The 15644-nt window shown below is 29.5% G+C and overlaps 2 protein-coding genes across 2 annotated transcripts; one reads left to right on the forward strand and one right to left on the reverse strand.

The window, feature by feature from the left end:
* The first annotated feature begins 722 nt into the window (after positions 1–722).
* On the forward strand, positions 723–9097 carry LOC108458159 (phosphoinositide phosphatase SAC2-like). Its single transcript, XM_017757443.2, has 16 exons — positions 723–1263; positions 2401–2605; positions 2684–2849; positions 3439–3661; positions 4215–4291; positions 4575–4762; positions 4864–4961; positions 5071–5204; positions 5297–5422; positions 5766–6072; positions 6528–6649; positions 6892–7002; positions 7313–7483; positions 7852–8025; positions 8295–8385; positions 8726–9097. Exons 1-16 carry the CDS (start codon positions 1180–1182, stop codon positions 8846–8848), a joined length of 2400 nt encoding a protein of 799 aa, XP_017612932.1. The 5' UTR covers positions 723–1179; the 3' UTR covers positions 8849–9097.
* Positions 9098–11091: 1994 nt separating this feature from the next.
* Positions 11092–11388, reverse strand: LOC108458753 (auxin-responsive protein SAUR71-like). The gene has a single exon (XM_017758152.1). It carries the CDS (start codon positions 11386–11388, stop codon positions 11092–11094), a length of 297 nt encoding a protein of 98 aa, XP_017613641.1.
* Positions 11389–15644: the final 4256 nt, after the last annotated feature.

Consider the following 15644-nt stretch of genomic DNA (forward strand, 5'->3'; position numbering starts at 1 on the left):
ATTAGATAATATTTAATACAAATTCAAATATCATATTACTCTTAAAATAGTTATTTTAATAGTTCGAAAAAAATATTTTAAATATCATATCAATAATATATTTATTGAAATTAATTTAATATGAACATATTTAAATATATATAATATTAAAAAGGTTAAAAGCCCTTTACTTTTCTTATATTTAAATTTTGATCCCTATACTTTTATTTTAAGAAATTTAGTTCATTTACCTTTTGAATTTAAAATTAAGAATTTAATTGTTAACATCGTTAAAAATTTTCTGTTCCAAAATATCAGACTAACGAATTTAAGAGAATGATTGAATTTGCATTTTAAAATCTGTAAAAGAGAGTGACTAAATCTCAAATGTATGAAGAATACGAGGATTTGGAGTATATTTTAACCAATTAAAAATATATAGGAGTTAGATTGCATTTTCTCTTTCTATTCAAAAAATGAGAAAATTAATTCTTATGCCGTTAAAAGTTCCATTTATATCTATAATTAAAAACTGGTCCCTATATATCAACATGAGGTATACGTAACACACCATATATAATTATCTAATTTTTACATCAACTATGTTGATTTTTAACAATAGAACTGAGTGAAAATTGCGATTATAAAGACTACTTTACTCTTTGATTTAATATACAATGACTAATTTATTAATTTTTTAAATAAAAAAATAAAATTTAATCAAACTCTTAATACAGGTTCTCGACGTTAATTTTACTAAATATATGTAAAAATGTGGACTAGTTATAATAATTTCTATTGACGAGCCATTACTCGTCAAACCAATCATTAAACCAAACAAAAAAGGCAAAAGGAAAAAAAAAAGCCGAAAAACGGAGATTTCTATTGACGGGAATACCCCTACATTTTCTCCCATTTTTATTAATTTTAGAAAATAATATTTTCTCATAATCATTTTTTTGTTACTTTCTGAGTTTACAGTCTCCATCAGAGCTCTGCCTCCACCTTCTTCTCCAATTTAAAAAAAAAAAATTCTGATTTTCTGATTTTTATCTGCATATATATATTATATATATATACAGTTCGAACATTATAAAGCAATAGAGTTTTTGTTTTTCTTGTAACTATTTTTGGCGGTTTTTTGGTGATCTGTGCATTGAGTGAACCGGAGCTTCGAAGCTCGGGACTCAGGATCCTTAAATGGCAGCCGAGAATTACAGTAATGGTGGACCCGACTCGAATCCTTGTTATTTGCAGAAATTCGGATTATATTCGACATGCTCGGTATATTTCCTCTATATGTATTCACACACAAATATACATATGTATGTATATTATTTTTTGTACAGTGTTCGTATGCTTGTGTATTTGTTTTAATGCGTATACGGATGTAGATTTGAGAATTTTGAATTGTTAGTTTTAATCATTGAAGTTGATTATATGTTTTTCACGCTAAAGCTCTTCTCTCCTTTATGCTGTTTTTTTGGCGATTTTTTTATCCAAATTCTTTCATTTATAAAAGGAAGTGAAGTTTTTTTGAGTATATATTATGAATTTTAGCTTTAGGTTTGAAAGCTGGTCAATGATTTGCTTGTTAGCTTGATATTGGAATTATTTGAATTTTCTGTTTCTTAAATGAAATTTGATTTTTTTACTAAATGGATGATTGATTAGTTGTGGTATCGTATTTTGTGAGGTTGAACCAGTTTTTTTTTTTTTTTTAATTCGCAATACGAAGTTTAAGTAAGCAATTTACCTGTTTCAACATTCCTGCTTGTTGCTCAATGGCTCTATTGGCACAATTGATATTGTAGCAATCCGTAGCAAGTGGGTGCGAGCACACAAGTATGTTTTAGAATTCTTTAGTAGGCATTGTTTAAAAAAAATAAAAATCAGTGCTTGTTATTATCATAGGGATTAAATTTTGCATTAGAATTCTTTAGTTTTTTCTCCGCTCGAACTTTTCAGTGTTCTAATTTAAACTTAACAAGGTGAAGTCTTCATTTAATAAATAGGCTTATGATTGTAGGTATTTTTGTGGTCGGGTTTACTTCTGTGTACAATTTCTCTTTAACTGCAATCATCTCCTATGAAATGTTAGACTGTTTTTAATTTGATAAAGTAGGTTCATTGTGTCGGAGGTTATGGCTGGGATTGTTATTTGTTAATGTACTTTGGAGGTGACAAGCATGTTCTTGCTTGGTATAGAAAAAGTCCTTATGCCTTGAACAGATCCTAGATGATCAGACAATGTTGTTGTTTTCCCATATTCGCTATGGTGCTGATAGGAATAGATAAGTGCTGCTTTTGATTTAATATCTCTTTCCTTTCCCCTCAAAATTTCTTTGAGCTAATAAATGGTGTTTCCATTTCCATTACACAATATTAATGCAACATTTGTATTTTCCTGGTGTGCAACAGAATTTCTATATGATCGGAAGAGATAAGAACCAAACTGTTTGGAGGGTACTAAAGATTCATCGACTAGATTCATCTGAACTAACCATTCTTGAAGATCCTACAACATACTCAGAATTTGAATGCTTTGATCTGTTAAGACGGATACATGATGGAAACAGGTCCACAGGTGGACTTAATTTTGTTACAGCTTGTTATGGAATCGTTGGTATGTTATATATGTCAGGTTCTCCAACTTTCTCTCTGTCCTTTTCAGTATAAGCTAATGTTCTCCCAATTAATATAGGATTTTTAAAATTTTTGGGGCCTTATTACATGCTGCTGATCAAGAAGAGAAGGAAGATTGGTTCAATTTGTGGCCATAACATCTATGCCGTTACAAAGAGCGAGATGATTCCAATTTCTAATTCTCCTGACCAGTCCAATGTGGCTTATTCTAAGAATGAAAAGAGGTCTTTTGCCAATTCTGCATGTAAATGTATTATGTACTTGGTACTTATCAGGAGACATATGAGACTAGCACAGAAGTTAGGATACATTATGAGATTAGCACTGAAAGTATCCGTTGCCCATTGTATTTAGATGTAATCATGTTATTTTCTCGTTATTTTATTTTATTCTCAATTAATTATGATCTCTGGGGCTATAATTGATTTCTGGAGTTCTCTTTTAAAAGTAGAAGGTGTGGAGGTATTTCTGTGCTATTTTTCTGATAATTCCTTCATGTTATATCATTGACATGGGCCCATGCAACTTGAAATTATCTAAAGCACTTCTTCTGGTTTGAGTCTTCTTCCTCCTTTTGTAAGACCATTTCCTGCATATGTACAGGGACAAACTTCATTGTTGTGTCATGTTAGTATAACATGCTGAATGAAACAACGTTCATCAGGGTTTCTGGGGGAAATTACTCTCTTTTATTTCCCAGTTAAAATTTATAGTTTAAGTAATTGTTTCATTTCATTTGTTCCTTAAAATAATGACTAAACATGCATTAACGTGGGTTGCCCTTTTTCTTGTTCTTTTTACTTGTGGAACTAGATATAAGAAGCTCCTTTGCGCAGTGGATCTTACGAAAGACTTCTTTTTCAGCTACTCATACAATGTCATGGATAGTCTTCAAAGAAATTTATGTAAGAATGAGACAGGACTAGGTCACTATGAAACAATGTTTGTCTGGAATGAGTTCTTAACTCGCGGAATCCGGAATAATCTCAATAATACTCTGTGGACTGTTGCTTTGGTATATGGCTTTTTCAAGCAGGTATGATACACTTTAGGCTTCTTATTTGTTAGTGATAAGTGAAAAAGGGAAGTAAGGATTTGGAGGAAGATGGTTAAGTTGAAGTAGTTATATTATTTTCTTTCCGTTTCCATCTCTATGGATTGTTTAACGTATAAAACATGTTGCTCTAGAGGAATCTTGATAACCCTAAACTTTCATACCATTTTCAGCGGCTGTGGATGTTTTCTGGTATGGAATAGCTTTCGAATTCGATGTGTTGCTTTGCATTTACAAACTGGTATTTTTATTTGTTAAATCCTCATTTTTGAACTAATTATCAAATTTATAATTTCTTCAGTTCTGTCTTATTAAACAGAGTTCCATGGTCAATAACTTTAAGAGTATAAATAACCCATTTACAAAGCGCTCTCTTATAACTTTAGCCACCTTAAAATTTACTATAGCAGTTAAACAATGCAGGTTCTCACTTTCAAACTTTTGCCATACATGTTTGCTAGAATTATTATTTCCTTTTGATTCATGGTTTTAAAGTTTTGATCTAACATTCATTATTCCCTACTTTGAGATCCAGGTCAAACTTTCAGTGTCTGGCAGGGACTTTATGTTTACTCTCATTGCAAGACGTTCCCGACATTATGCTGGAACAAGGTTTAGATGCTTTACTAGCTACTGATTTAAATTTCTGCTGGATTAGTTAGAACTGCCCTTAGCCATTTCCTTTGGTCCACAATTCATTGGGAAAATTAACTCTTTTGCTATTTTCCATTGTCAAATGGTTTGAGATTTTACCTTGTTATGTGTATGCTTCAGTTACTTAGAACTGTAATTGCTCCTTTCATATTATAGATAAACCTTTTTTTTCACCTACTTCTGTTGTTGCTCTTGATTCAAAAAATGAACTCACTTTTCTTTTTTCTCTTCTATTGCATAGATATCTGAAACGTGGTGTGAATGAGAAAGGTAGAGTAGCAAATGATGTTGAGACTGAACAAATTGTGTTTGAAGATGTTCCTGAAGGCTGCCCCACACAAATAAGTTCTGTTGTCCAGAATAGAGGCTCTATCCCACTTTTCTGGTCGCAGGAAACTTCACGTTTGAATTTGAGACCTGACATTATATGTATGAATTCGTTCTTGTTTAACAATGCACCAAGAGCCACAAATCTGTAGTTTTACGTGCTAACTACTATAAATTTTCTTAATTTCTTCATTTGTTTCCAGTATCAAAGAAGGATCCAAATTATGATGCCACAAGACTACATTTTGAAAATCTTGTAAGGAGATATGGAAATCCAATAATCATATTGAATTTGATAAAGGTAGGCCTTGTGCCAAGTGTGTATTAGCTTCCATAAACTTTGTGATGTTTCTTTTTCTATCTGCAGTGGTTTCCTGATTTGTTCTGTTTTCTGTTCCGGTGATTAACAGAGGTGTGAGAAGAAACCTCGTGAAACTATTCTACGTGCTGAGTTTGCAAATTCCATCAGATTTCTCAATAATAGTTTAACCGAGGAGGACCGTCTGAGGTTCCTTCACTGGGACCTGAGTCGACACTCCAGAAAGTACTTTTATGTCCCCTAATCCCTTGCTTTTGCAAAATTCTTGCTTACTGATCTTTTATACAATGGTTCACTTACTTGATCTTTTTCTGCAGAGCTACAAAGTCGGTGGCAGTTCTGAGCAGAGTGGCTGATTATGCATTAAACTTAACGGGAATCTTTTACTGTCAAGTTACACCAAATTGTAGACCAGAGGGGTTGCTGAATTTATCTTGCTTAGTGTAAGTTTTGTACATTATTAAATCATGTTTTCACGATCCTGTAAGTAATATTTTTCTTCCTTCTTTGTTAAAAGTTCAATTTTCAAATATAAACTGTAGAGTTCCTTATCTTTATGTTACTACTTATTTGATAAAAAAATATCTGTTTATTGTGCCCTTTATGTCATGAATTATCTCAACTTGTAATTACAATAGCATGCACATCATTTACAAATGTCTTAAACTTACATGCTGTTTGTCCCTCTTTCATTTGCTTCCTTATTGAAAAATATAGCCTTTTAGGTATTTGCTATATTGGTTTGCTGATGCTTATTAGATTATCCATGTTAACTATTTATTTCAGGCAAAATGATGAGAAATTGGGAAAGGATGCTGGTAACGATAAACAGAACTCTAGTGAGAATGTAAAACCACCCATGTTTCAAAATGGAGTCCTTAGAACGAACTGCATTGATTGTCTAGATCGAACAAATGTTGCGCAGTATGCCCATGGATTGATGGCTCTTGGACGCCAGCTCCATGCTATGAGCTTCATAGAATCCCATACCATTGATCAAAATAGTCCTTTGGTCGATGAATTAATGACAGTTTATGAAGAAATGGGTGACACACTTGCTCTACAGTATGGTGGGTCTGCAGCACACAACAAGGTAATTCTTCTTAAACATTTTGGGACCTTTTTTAGTCACCCCAAAAGAAATTGATGATAATAAAACCAATTAATATATGTTCCATCCATGCTATTAATGTACCTTTTAGGGTTTTAAGATGTTAGCATAAGACTTTAAACCTTGGGGTAGTAGTAACATGGAGTGGCTAGCCCGGAGCAGGGGCGAAGCTGAGAAATTGCTTTGGGGGGCCAAAAATGAATACATTTTTTTTGGGGACAAAGTGCAATTTTATCATTATACTAGTAATTTCCTAAAATCTAAAGGGACTATATAAAGAATTTTTCACTTTTGTGGGGGCCAAGACCACTGCCTGTCCCCCACCCCCCCCCACCGGGCCCCTGGCCAGGAGTATCATGAGTTTTTTCTTTTACTGGAACCTTAAAGTCTTAGGTTCAGAGTATATTATATTATTCTGCACTGGTTGTGTTAAACAGATATTTTGCCAAATGAGAGGTCAATGGAAAGCAGCAACTCAGTCCCAGGAGTTCTTTAGAACTTTGCAACGTTACTATAGGAACGCATACTTGGATGCAGAGAAGCAAAGAGCCATTAATTTGTAAGATAAAAACTAGCCTCGTTCTTCGTATACGGTATGCCTTTAGTGGCTTATGACAGGAAATCTTTTAGTGTCTTGCAAATTGCAGTTTTGATGTATGATACTTAGGGATGTGCGATAACACGGAGCGCTCAGTGTGTGGGGAGTCCCTCCACCACACTGCCATGTGCTACCAAACGCACTCGTAGTTCATACGGATCATGATGGATAACACTCCTAGAAAATTGCATTATGCTATGCAGGTTCTTGGGTCACTTTCAGCCACAACAAGGTAAACCAGCACTCTGGGAATTGGATTCAGACCAGCACTATACTGTTGGAAGTCATGTTCTTAATTCCGACGAGTATGCAAAGTATATATCGAATCTCTGTGTCGTAAATACATTTCATACAAAATTTCCAGTTCAAATTATTTCTTTGATACTACGTATTGCCTAATAAATGTAGTTCTGAATAGAATATGCAAATGCTTAACTATATTCTAATGTTTTTATATACAATGTTGTGCTTGTAAATCTAAAAATCTTACGATTTTATCACCATGTTTCAGAAACTACACAACTTTTGGATTTAATCAATCGGGAAAGTAATGTTGCTGCTGTTTTGTGATCCCAGTTTAATATGGCATAAATTGCTAATGAGATGAATTTGAAATATCTGCAGGCCATCTTTCAAAAGATCACTCTCTGATGGCAACATTCTTTACGGAACTAACACTTCTATGGCTGCTTCAAATGTTGGACACCTTGAGCCTTTGTCTGAAAATTTAGGAGCTACTCAAGGTCTTTCAGACTCCTCTTCGGAGATGCCAACTTCAGAAATTTCTTACTCCAGGTGTGCACACACTTTTTTCTATTTTTCCAAGTTTACTATCTTAAAGGCTAGAGCAAAGCCAGAAAATTGCCTTAGGGGGACCAAAGATGAATCATAAATTTTTTGGGGGGCCAAAGTGCAAATTTACCATTATACTAACTTATAGTTTTTAAAAATTTTAAAGGAGTTACAAGGTAAATTTACCATTTTGGGCTTGGCACTGCCCCCTGTCTACGCCCCTGCATAAAGGTTAATATAATAAAACAGTAGCTTTTGGACTTCAAATTTTCCAGTTTATAGCTATCCTAAAGGTGGCAACATCTTAATATTTTGAAACTTTTTGGTTGTTGTACCGAGGAACATTAAACTGACTCGGGCTGGTTTTCTAGTCTTATTCCCAGAATGTCTTGCAAGCAGCTTTTTGGAGATATGGAGATGGACCATTTTTTCGAAGGTAATCGCATATGTTTTGATGAAAATGGAGATGAATGTAACTGCACGAATTTCGATATGGACTGGCTTTCATCTTCAGGAAATTCATGTGACGATGATACATGTGACAGGTAGTTAAATCTCATCTTCAGTAGAGCTTACTTTAAGAAAGCAGAAAACTTTCCAGATGTTTTTTTCGGAAACGAATGATCATTATGCCAACTACCATTTGTGTATGTTCAACTTTTACTGTAATAATGTTGGTAAAAATAAGGTTAATTGTGGTGAAAAATCTATATGTGCAGCGTTTGTAGGAAATTTACGCATCCATTCTTGCTTTCGAAGACCTTCATTTGACTGCATTGTCATCTCGTAAATGAGTCTGTATTATTGCTTGCAGGTCAACAACAGGTCCATTCTCTGAAAACATTGGTGTGGAACTAAAAACCGAAATTGCAACATCTTCAAGTGAGTCTGGTTCAAGCATAAAGGTCAGTAAATAGTTGTTTAATGACTGATTAACTGATATGAGCTAATGGCAAAGGGGGGCAGGCAGTGGCCTTGGTCCCCCAAAAATGGTAGATTTTCATTTGTCCTCTTAGATTTTTATGAAATTACATGTTAGTATAATGGTAAAATTGCACTTTGGCCTTCTTAATAATTTATGATTTATCTCTAGCCGCCCTTACAGCAATTTTTTTAGCTTCATCCCTGTAAATTACCACATCTGAAAGAGTTCCATTCATCATTCTTGTGTTTTTTTATCGACCCAAAGAGGTATCAAGTACATGATTTTAGATCCATTTGATGTTTCTCCTGCCTTTTGTTTAGGGAGGGTATCGAACCACATCCGAACTCACTTTTGATGGTATCCCGGCCGAATTCTCCGAGATCTTTGTGAACTGGGTAACTCACGGAGATATGCTTATTCCGATAATGATTACTTCGAGGTAGTTAAAAAATTCATTTCAAACGACGACCCGAACCCGTCCAAAGGACGTGAGTTCATTTTCAAGATAGTAAAAAATGATGAATTTGGCTGACAAAGAAGGCTTATGGAAGTGGTACATAATAGCTAATTCAATGCTGTGAATATTTTCATAAGTAGATGATATATATATATATATATCATAAATCTATGTTAGAAGTAGCATATCTTTTCTACATTGAGAAATAGATATAAAATTAAGTAGCTAAATTATAGTTTTAGGCCATATCTTATTACTCAACTTAGAATTTAATTTTATAATTTGATATGATTTAGTCATCTTATGTTTTTTTAGTCTAATTCACCAAAATCGTTGAAAAATTTTGTTAGTCTATTAATGTTCAATTTTTGAAACCAAATGTTCTTTATTATTAAAAAAAAAATTAAATCTATTTATTATTTTTACTTCTCAAATATTTTTATAATATGTACTGTTTTAAAAATTAAATAACTGAAAATATTATCAGAATTAATTTTCTATATTAAGCTCGAGCTTTTTACAACAATTTTGACTCAAAATATCAAACCTATCAATATTGGTCAATATTTATTAAGCAAGTCATTGGTTGTACGTTTAAAGTTGCGAAGGGAAACCTAAAGATGATGAAGAGGCAGTTTTAGTTAGATCTATAAACTAATTTCTTCTGAGAAATTATGTTCATAATCAAATCTAAATATGTAAATAAATAAAAATACTCAACTTTCAGAAATACTAAATATTAGCTTTTTAGGTCTTATACATTGTTGGATATTTGACTAATTTTTAAATATTATATTTTTAATTGTAGTGATTAACGTGAAATAATATCTCTTATTAAATATTATAATAATTTTTAACTATAATTAAAAATTTTAACATATTTTAAGTAACATTATTTAGAACAATAACTAATTAATATAATTATTTAAGTGATAATTAAGAGTAATAATTTTCTTTTACATCAATTAAAATTAATTTAATTTCTCTTTACATCAAATTTTTAACTAATTATTATAATTTAAATTATTATTACAATTGCCATAATTTTTTCGTTTATTTTATGCTTCAGTTTTTCAAGTAACAGTCAACTTTAGAACTAGTAAAATCTTTTTTTAATTAATAAGCGTGAATGAAATTATAATTATTTTTAAATATGTATTTTTTATAACTTCTATTTTTTTCAAATGTGAAAACTAGTAAATTTAATTTGATTAGTGTGATCATCCATATTTGAACATATTGAAATTTACACATCAAGTATTCTTATATGTAAATTTTATTATTAAATTTTTATATAATATTTAAAATTATTTATAATATATTTGAATTTGTATTTACTTATATTGACAAGAATTTTAATGCTAATTGAATTAAAGATTCAATAGAATATAAATTATGACTAAATATTTATAAGAGGCTCATTTTCTTAGAGTAATATATTAATCAGATTTTTTCTAAAAAAGTTGAAATAATATTTATGAATATTAAATTTAAATATTTAATTCGGTTTAACGTCAAACTTAATCGAAAATTATTAAATTCATTCAAAGTCATTAATGGAGAAACCAGTTGTAAAGTAACCAATCTTCTTACATTTTTAGTATCCATTCTTAGAGAAATTAAACTAATGAAAGAAATGTAGATTACATCTGCAATAGCAAGAACATACACTAAACTTTATTTGATTTTTAGTTTTTATTTTTAAATATTCATGTTCGGTACTTCGTGATTATATATTTTGGCATGGATAAAAATATAAATTTTAAATCTCTTTTGATATATAAAAAATATATATATATATTTATGTTTGGACATGGAAACGCACTTGAATCCGAGGAACAAATAAATCAATAAAAAATAGAGAAATTTAAACATTTTGAGTGTTTGGTATTTTTTCTTATGAATTTTGTCATCAAATTCTTTTATAAATTAAAAATAAAATAATTTATATTTAAATTTTCATATTTAATCTATATAATTAATTCAGATATAATCTATTATTGAAATTAAAAACTATCATAATAATATCAAGGATTCTTAATGTAAAATGTAAGCTTGAAATTACAACTTTGAAATAAAACCAAATGGATCATATATCTACACATATTTACTTTTAAAACATATTCAAATCACTTCAATTTTTTTTATTACTCCTCTTCTAAACACAAGCATACCTTAATATTCGGTTGCCATCGGTTCGAAGATGATAAGTCGATTGTTAATAAATTATCAAGTGATACGAATGATATTCTTCCGTTTCGTTTTTCTCGTAATCCACTCTTCAAAATCATTTGCTTCGTAACGAATCCTCAAAACGCCTTCGTAATGAAATCCATATTCCTCAGATGATTTACACAACATTTCCAAGAAATCTTTATCGCATAAAGCCTTTCTGTGCACGATAAACCGTCTCGTATCGTCATCAACCCCTACGCATACCGGAACGTAACCTTTAGGTGTTAACGGACGAAACCCAACTCGCTTAAAAGCTCGGTCTCCAATCAACTTACTCCCTCTTACTCCCATTGTAAAAAAAACCAAAAAAAAAAACCCTAATAAAAAATAAAAGTTAGTTGAATAAAAGATCTATATTGAACACAATGTAATTTCTTAACCCTTTATATATACAAGTAATTATCATAGTGAAAGCGATTTATTATATTCAATTGAAATAAAATTATGGTAGGTGAAGGCAACATGCCGTGACAACAATGTTGATTATAACATGGTTAAAATTTACTTCAAGTCCTTGTATCATATCAAAAATTCATTTTAATCCCTCTATTATTAAAAGAAACATTTTGTCTTTATATGCTTAAAAAGTTGACATTTTAGTCCATACACGTTAACTTTGTTGATAATGGAATGGCATGGTTTAACGGTGGTTAACGCGGCATTAAATCAAATTAAAAAATTTATTGGTCTTGAAAACAAATGTAATAATGTAGCTTAATAATGATTAAACGTGGACTAAATTACAAATATTTTAAGCACAACCATTATGTGCAAAAAATAAATAAAATCGAAAACAATTTGGGGTAAAAGCAAAATCAGTTTCTTACCTATTCTTAGTCTTCGAATCTGTTATTGAACTTGCTAATCTAATTTAATATTTGATTTAATGTCATGTCAACTAGTGGCGAAATAAGAAAAAGATTTTGAGAGATCGGAATTAAGTTATATATTTTAATAATAGTTATTAGCTAATATCTTTATAATTTTTAAAAGGATTAATCAAAATCCTATCATTTTTGGGGTCAGAGTACAATTTTACCATTATTAACTTATAATTTTATACATTTTAGAGGTAAAATTGCAATTTTTCTATTTTAGGAGAGATTAGACCCTATTTGCTGTCAGCCACGTTAAGTCACGCTATTCCATTAACAACAAATTAACATACAAAGACTAAAATATCAACTTCTTAAAGAGATTAATGAAATGTTTCTTTCAATAATAGAAGGATCAAAATGAACTTTATGATTTAGTATAAGGACTTGCAACAAATTTTAACCTCAAATTTAATGAAGATTCAAAACCCATCAACTTAGAATAACTTGTTGTGAATTAAGGACAATAAATTTGTCCTTAATTTAGGGATAAACGTTGGTGTTTGGTTTTTGTACATGTTTGACCACAATTCATCTAGAAATAATCCAAATTGTCCTAATGTATTTAGCTAATATGTTTGTTTATTAGGTAAATAACATTGGGTTGCTTCCACGTTCTTGAATCCTAACATGTTAATGTACATTCTAGAGGTACAAGTTTTGTACTTATCCTTGTACCACATATCAATGTAATTTACTCGATGTTTAAATATTAAAGTTTTCGATTGAGTCTTAACTCGATTGGTATCGATATTATTGTCAGTGCAAGAGGATGTGAGTTCGAGTGCGTCGAAGCACATTATCCTCCTATTTAAGGGTTGGGGAGGGGCTATGGGTAATTCTAGACATCGTATCAAAAAGAGTAGATATAATAAGAACATATAATAAGATTAATATTCAAAAAAATATTAAAGGTTCATCTTTTTACTTTACGAAAATTGAGAAATTAGTTTATCCACTTTAATGTGTCAGAACTTGGTCCATGTATTTGCAAAAGCTGAGAAGTTAGTTAGTTGTTGGAATAGTTCAGTAACTATTTTGTAACTTTTGAAGTTAAGTAACCAAATCGTAAATTTATTAATAGTTTAATGACTTTTGATGAAATTTGTCCAAAAATAATTTTAAATTGTTTCCTTAACAAGGACAAAATTTAATAAATAATGGAGAAAGTTTCATAAATTATGGTGTGTAAATCCCATTCATATATTAAGAATTATATTAAAATATATTAAAATATTAAATTAATTAATTATATCATTTATTTATATTTTTGTTTTATATATTAAGATAAAAGTCATACATGTGTAAGTTTTATTTTTATATATTGTGACAATATAAACACCAGAAGAAACACCAGCTGGGAACAATTATATAAATAAATAAATAAATATTTTTATTTAAATTAATATAAAATATTAATTTTTTAATAGTTACCCATAATCGTGAGAAATTATTTTATGGACTCTTCTCATCACATAATTTTGGTCCTTTTCAATTATTTAATGACGTTTCAACAATTTTTTTCATGTCATTGATATATAATTTTGGTAATTTTTTTATCTCGAATACAAACTGTTTGGGTTTAGGGTTCGAAGTTCGAGATTCAAGTTTGAGGTTTAGAGATTAAAGTTCGAAGTTCGGAGTTCAAGATAAAAAATTACCAAAATCATGTATTAATGACATGAAAAAATCAGTTGAAATATTATTAAATAATTGAAAAGGAACCTTCGATAATGTGGTGAGAATGATCCATAAAATAACTTCTCCAGGTATTAAATTACTAAAATACACTTAATTGAACAAAGCAATAAATATTAGTTTAAAGGTATTTTTATCTTTTTATATAAAATCTAAAAAAAATTCATTCTTACAATGGGATTTAAACCCAAAACACCGAACATAGACTTTCTCGTCTTTGCTATTTCAACTAAAGTAAGATTTGATTTTTATATGAGTTCTTAATAAATATTTTCACCCACATTGTCAGTATGCTATAGTTTTATTTGAGTCAATATCTCAAGTCAACTCGATTCCAATTAAAAATAATAATAATAATGATGTAATAAACAATTCGATGCATTAAATATTTACCTATTTAACTTTTCTTTTACTAGCAATTTAAACTTTTTAATTATAATTCCGTACATATTGCATATGTGTTGTTATTATTATTAGGTAAAAATATTACATTTCATTATTTATTGTATGCTATTTATAAATGCATCCATACGTTCTAAATACATGGTTTCCACACGCATGCGCGTGTGATAAATATTTTCAATTTATATTTAGTTAAGCTCGGTTCAATCGAAAATACGATTTTAAATTTTACTCATTATAAGTCCATCGTATTTAAAAAGAAAATTAAAATAATTTGTGCTATTTTTATTTTGATCTTTAATAATTATATATAAATTTTATTAAGATTTTAGTATATAAACAAATTAATGTATTTTTAATATTTATATTATAATATTTTATAAGGTAAATTACAGTAGAAATCGCCCAATTATGTTTCTTTGTTGGTCACCTAACTATTAGTAAATTTCTTTTTTGATTACCAAATTATAAAAAGTTATAAAATGATCACTCAACTATTCAATTTTGTCTTTTTTAGTCACTAACTGGCTAATGTAAAAATAGAAACACCCAAAAATTCAAGATAGTTGAGTGATCAAAAAAGAAAAAATTGAATAGTTGAGTGACCATTTTGTAACTTTTCATAATTAGATTACTAAAAGAGGAAAAAAACCAAAACTGGGTGACTACTAATATAATTTACCCTATTTTATATTATTATAGATATAATTTTATGTGATATAAATAATATAATACACAAAAAAAGACATATTACAACATTAAAAATGAGTTGAATTTGAGTTTTCAATGTTTTAACCTAAGCCTAATTAGTCTTTTTACAAGAATATAATTTTTTCTTAAACTCATTTTTCGAGTTTAATATTTTTATAAAATTATCTTAAATATCTTATTAAATTTCAAATTTGATTAGACAAAACTAACCCTTCTCTAGCTATGATCCAACCAATGAACAAAATTGTCACTATGAAATTTTTAAAGTCACCGATTAAATCTTAATTTAATTATCACCGTTACTATTATAGTAACGTGCAATTTTAATTTTATTGTCTATTCCTTTAAAAATGTATAAAAATAAATTTAGCCCTTAATGTTTATACATTTTATTAATCTCTTTTGAGCTAAGTTTGATCACTGACCTAAATCAAATTTGATCATCAACCTCTAAAAAAAGACCTGATTGCTGTTTTTTAACGAAAATAGAACAATGAATTTTTAAATATGGCAACGCACGTAGCAATCTATGTGTACTTTAAGCTAATTTTTTTTGTTATTTTTAATGAACTTTTTATATATTTTTAATTTTTTTGAATATGTTTATATTTTTTAAATTACTTGTGATATTGCATATAAGACAAATAGTATACATGTGGATTGCTCGTAAAATTTCATTTCAATATCGCTAAAAAAAATCAGGTTTTATTTGCCCTTTCAATGGTCAAATTTAACTTAAAAAAGAATAAAGGGTCAAATTAACAAAATATGTGAAGATTAGGGCTAAATTTATCATTATACCAAAAAAAAACTTTATTTTTAATATTTTATTTTTCTACTTAAAAAAGGAAAGATGATATA

Source organism: Gossypium arboreum, chromosome 6, assembly GCF_025698485.1.
Source record: "Gossypium arboreum isolate Shixiya-1 chromosome 6, ASM2569848v2, whole genome shotgun sequence".
Lineage (NCBI taxonomy): Eukaryota > Viridiplantae > Streptophyta > Magnoliopsida > Malvales > Malvaceae > Gossypium > Gossypium arboreum.

Bases quoted from the DNA above. Each gene is read 5' to 3' on its own strand.
- LOC108458159 (XM_017757443.2), top strand. From the start codon at position 1,180: ATGGCAGCCGAGAATTACAGTAATGGTGGACCCGACTCGAATCCTTGT. The intron at 1,264-2,400 runs GTATATTTCCTC...GGTGTGCAACAG, and splicing joins GATTATATTCGACATGCTCG to AATTTCTATATGATCGGAAG. The intron at 4,962-5,070 runs GTAGGCCTTGTG...GGTGATTAACAG, and splicing joins TCATATTGAATTTGATAAAG to AGGTGTGAGAAGAAACCTCG.
- LOC108458753 (XM_017758152.1), bottom strand. From the start codon at position 11,388: ATGGGAGTAAGAGGGAGTAAGTTGATTGGAGACCGAGCTTTTAAGCGA.